The sequence below is a fragment of the Nannospalax galili genome, unplaced genomic scaffold (assembly GCF_000622305.1).
Source record: "Nannospalax galili isolate Female #2095 unplaced genomic scaffold, S.galili_v1.0 scaffold10, whole genome shotgun sequence".
NCBI classification, from domain to species: Eukaryota; Metazoa; Chordata; class Mammalia; order Rodentia; family Spalacidae; genus Nannospalax; species Nannospalax galili.
This window is the reverse complement of record NW_008331140.1, coordinates 5,850,996-5,855,447: the sequence shown is the minus strand read 5'-3', so window position 1 is coordinate 5,855,447 and position 4,452 is coordinate 5,850,996. Positions and strand designations below refer to the sequence as shown.

General features: G+C 40.0%; 1 protein-coding gene across 5 annotated transcripts in view; it reads left to right on the top strand.

The window, feature by feature from the left end:
- The first annotated feature begins 78 nt into the window (after positions 1–78).
- Positions 79–4,452, top strand: part of Dach2 (dachshund family transcription factor 2) — a 597,198-nt gene continuing 592,824 nt past the window's right edge. For 2 of the 5 annotated variants that reach the window (XM_008822462.1, XM_008822475.2), the window contains exon 1: positions 79–754. In XM_008822462.1, coding sequence (XP_008820684.1) covers positions 246–754 — 509 coding nt within the window. In that variant the 5' untranslated portion in view covers positions 79–245. The remainder of the gene's footprint in view (positions 755–4,452) is intronic. The other 3 variants (XM_008822484.1, XM_008822468.1, XM_008822494.2) reach the window with 2 other exon arrangements.

Sequence of the window (4,452 nt, the reverse complement as noted above, 5' to 3'; positions counted from 1 at the left end):
GCCAGTCTTGGGAGGGGGTGTGGTGGGGGTGGGTTCTCCGGCCGCCGCGGGTCGGAGCCGCTCACTGTTTGCAGGGTGGTGGGTGAGCTTGAGCGGGAGCCAGGCTGCTTCAGACTTGGGAACAGTTTCGAGAAAGATTGTGCCCCAGGGAGCGAGCGAGAGTCAGGGAGTAAGTGCCTGGGGACCTAAAGGAGTCAGGGCGAGAAAGCGAGGGCCCTTGGAGCCAAGCTTGAGACGGAGTGACCATGGCTGTCTCCGCACCTCCGGTGATCTCTGCAACTTCCAGCAGCGCCGGCGTCCCGGGGGGCTTATTCCGGGCTGAACCCCTGTATTCGACTCCGGGAGAACCCCCTCGCCTAACCCCTAATATGATCAACAGTTTCATGGCCAGTAACCACAGCGGCAGTGCTGGGGGAGGCGGAATTGGTGGTGGCAGCGGTGGCAGCGGCAACACCAACACCAACGAGTGCCGGATGGTCGACATGCACGGGGTGAAGGTGGCTTCATTCCTGATGGACGGCCAGGAGCTGATCTGCCTGCCTCAAGTTTTTGATCTTTTCCTCAAGCACCTGGTGGGAGGGTTGCACACGGTATACACTAAGTTGAAGAGACTGGACATATCCCCCGTGGTGTGTACTGTGGAGCAAGTCCGGATCCTCCGCGGGCTGGGGGCCATCCAGCCTGGGGTGAACCGCTGCAAACTCATCACCAGAAAAGACTTCGAAACTTTGTTCACCGATTGCACCAATGCCAGGTGAGACACGCGTTTCTCGACTCCCTCGCTTCTTTTACTCTTTTGCATGTCTCATCACCTTCATTCAACTTTATACTGAGTCCTGCTTCCTTGCACTGTAAATCGGTGGGGGAAAGAGGACTGGAAGGACTCACTAATTTCTGGTCCTTTCTAGGCTGCGCTCAGTGGTAGGGCTCCAGTCTGAAAAAGTCCCGCACAAACTTCAGTTTGCAGTCCTCTCCTGAAACTTCCCAACCTTTCGCCTAAATCTTGCATGGCTTTTTGGCTGTTTGTGGTACTTGTTTTCTTTCTTTGTTTTTCTTTCCTGCTCTTTTGTGGCCGTACGGGTCGGATAGTTTTTCTCCTGAACACGGACACCAAGGGCTTTCTCGAGGGTTGGGGGTGGTGTGGGGGGCTAGCTGAGCAGTAACCTGGGCTCCTAAGCTGGCAACTCAGAACATGGCATTTAGAAAAGAATGCAGGGGGTCTGAAGTCTAGAATCCATCCCAGAGGGTGATTTGCTCCCCATCCTGTGTGTTTGTTGTGAGACTGTGTGGGATATGTGCTGTTATGATGGTGGACGTGGTGTGTGAGTGTGTGTGCCTGCACATACTTGTACAAGTGCCTGTAAGGACATATACTCATGCTGCTGTGCAAAGCTCCCTGGTGCACGATACAGGAAAGTAGATATGTCTATTTCCTACAAAAACAAGGAGGACAGATGTCACTTTCCTGGGATCCTCGCGTTTGGGTTACCTGGTCAGAGTATTGTGGGGTATGAAATGCTGGGGCTGGGACTGCACTGAGGCTTGCTGTAGAAGTCAGTAGGTTTTCCGGAGAGGATGCTCTCACCAACTCCACCCCAGACAAATCAGTTGAAAGGATCCCATTTCCCTTGAGAGGATTTTTTTAAATGATAAAGACCAGCTTCTCTGCTTGTAAGTTTAACTCCTTCATATCACATATTACAAGTACATTGAAGACTAAATGTTCATGTGCACATCAGAAGCAATTTGTACTTGATGTTTTGAATAAAAAGGAAAAAGAAACTATATTCAGAATTATTGGATGTTTAAAAGTATGAAGAACTCAGTGCTTGACTGGACATATCATAGGAAAGTAAATAATTAACACAGGAGATTGGCATACACATCAAGTCACCATCACCCCATGGATAGGAGCAAAGGGTTTTGTTGTACAACAGCAACGTAGTTTATCATTTTCTACAGAATTTCTGCTGTGGTACAGTCTCACAATGCAACTTCGCATGATGAGATTGCTGGGTCTATCCACTGAAAGTGTAACTCCATTGTCTTGTCTGTTGTAAACTCCAAATTGCTATCTTTAGCCTAAACACACTGACAACTTTGTAGACAAACTGTTGTGTACTGGTACAAAAATAAGACAATGCTGCAGAACTTACAGAGGAACATTTTCTCTTTCCTTTGAGCAGTGTTCTTCTGTGTTCAAGCAATTGAGCAGAAACCAGTTCATATGCATACTCCTACCTGCCTCACATTTAAGGCTGATGAACCTGGTTTATTAGATGAGCTTTTCTTAAGGAAGATAGATGATCTTAAAACACAAAGGATAATGGCCTCCTTCAATAAAAGAAGAAATTATGAGTTTTAAGAATAGAAATATTTTAGAGAAAATAGAAACATTTTATTTTGACCGAAAAGTATATTGCAGTGAGTTACTAGAACTTTTGATGAAGGTTATGTAATTCGTTTTTATTTGTATACACTCTTAGTTAATATAATCATAAATAAGAAAACCCATCCTCTCTCTCTCTTCCCTCCTCTTTTCTTTCTTTCCTTATCTTCTCTCCCACTCATACAAATGGACATTCCTAAAATGAACAGTTTTATACACAGGAATTTTTCCTTCCTGAATATTTAATTTACACATTCTTGAGAAATATGTATGTGTTTCATTTTAAATGAAAAGATTATATTTTTATTGTGATTTTGATGTACTTTCCTGCAAATGGGAACTTTTAATTTTAATGAGATACTAAAGAGAAAAATGATAAATTACTTAGTAACATGACACATAATATTTTTGTACTCTGTCATAAAATATTTAGGGTTACCATTTTAATCTAATTATGTTTTTTATTGTCCTTTTCATGACTAACTTTTTCACTTAATTTTGTGTGTAAAGGCAATAGAAAAATATCAAATATGGAAGAAATGCCTTTGTGACATGATGCAATACACATCCTAATGCATTTTTCTATATCACATGCATTGAGAATAATTGTCTTAGAGGTAGTGAAATATAGAATTATGAAACCTGCTCTATAAACAAAATAAGTACATGAAGGTGAGGAAAACTGCTACACAGAAATACACCTACATTGTAATTTTTAGATAGGAAATAAAAGACTTTTTTTGAGAAAAATGTAATTAATGATTATATGATATTAGCAAATTTTACTGATGCAACTGCTCCCCTAAACCTGTGGAAAATTACAAAATATAATGATGCTTGTGAAAATTGTTTCATGACCAGGCAACATGATTTACACACATGTGCACCTTAAATTACTCAGAATCTGTGCTTTTAAATGAAATTTGAAGCTAGTATTTAGATCAACCTTATGTCTATGACTTTTTAGGTCAGTAAAAAGTGAAATGAGTGGTATAAATAGAGAGGTCCAGAATGACAGCATAAAGAAGGTGGGATACAAGGCCAGAAAGAGAGAAGAAATGTAGTCAAAACACACAATCAATAAAATATAGAAGGAGGCAGAGGAGGAGAGGAGGAGGAGGAGAAAGAGGAAGAAGAGGAGTAATGCTACCAGTGTACACTTGGCTAATGAGGACTGACCTTCAGGATTCATGACTTACCTCTACTAGCTAAAGGTGAGGGAGGGGAAGAGAACAAGGAAAACAGTACATATCCAGTTCAGTAGAAACTCATACAGAATTCTTTTTGAAAGAAGAGATTTACTATGATGGATACATTTTCAAAATGTGCTGTTGAAATGTAGGCCAATTTTCATAATGATGCTGGCAATTTTATTTTCTTGCCTAATAAATATTGTTTTCTTTCTATGTCAAATATGTGAAGGACAGCATATGTCTCGACAAGAGCATCTTAACTTGCTGCTTTCTATGTTGTCTCATACAACCCATTTTCAAATTTCTCACATATTCACAAAATTTAATATATTGTTTCTAAGTGTCTTGATATGGTTCAGGGCAATGTACACTGAAGAAAAGTGAATGAATAAAATATATAAATGGTCATTTCTTTAATAATGCTAAAAATCATAAGAACTCCACCAATGCCTTTTGTTTTAGTCAATTTCTAAATTATTCAAAGTTGTCTTCCCAGAAAAGAAGTTGGGAAATAGTGTCTACTTCAACTACAAAAGAATAGTTCAACAAAAGTCCTGACCATTTATTATTCTTTTAGGTAAGTTAAGCTTTACATTTCTGCAATAATGCCTTGGAAAAGGGTTCTGCAATATTTCCCTTCATGTTCTTTTACTTGAAAAATTAATAATGAGGACATTATTTTGAAAATTATTAAGAAAATGATTCACAGACCTCCTAAAACCAAATGCAAAATTATCTTCTTTTATATTTTCAATTTTACAGGTGAAGTGTTATCATTCTTGTTTCATTTCTTTACAGGAAAACTTGGAGATTTTAATGCCAGAGAGGTAGATTCAGGAAGCATATGTGTTAAATTATCACTCTTTGTGT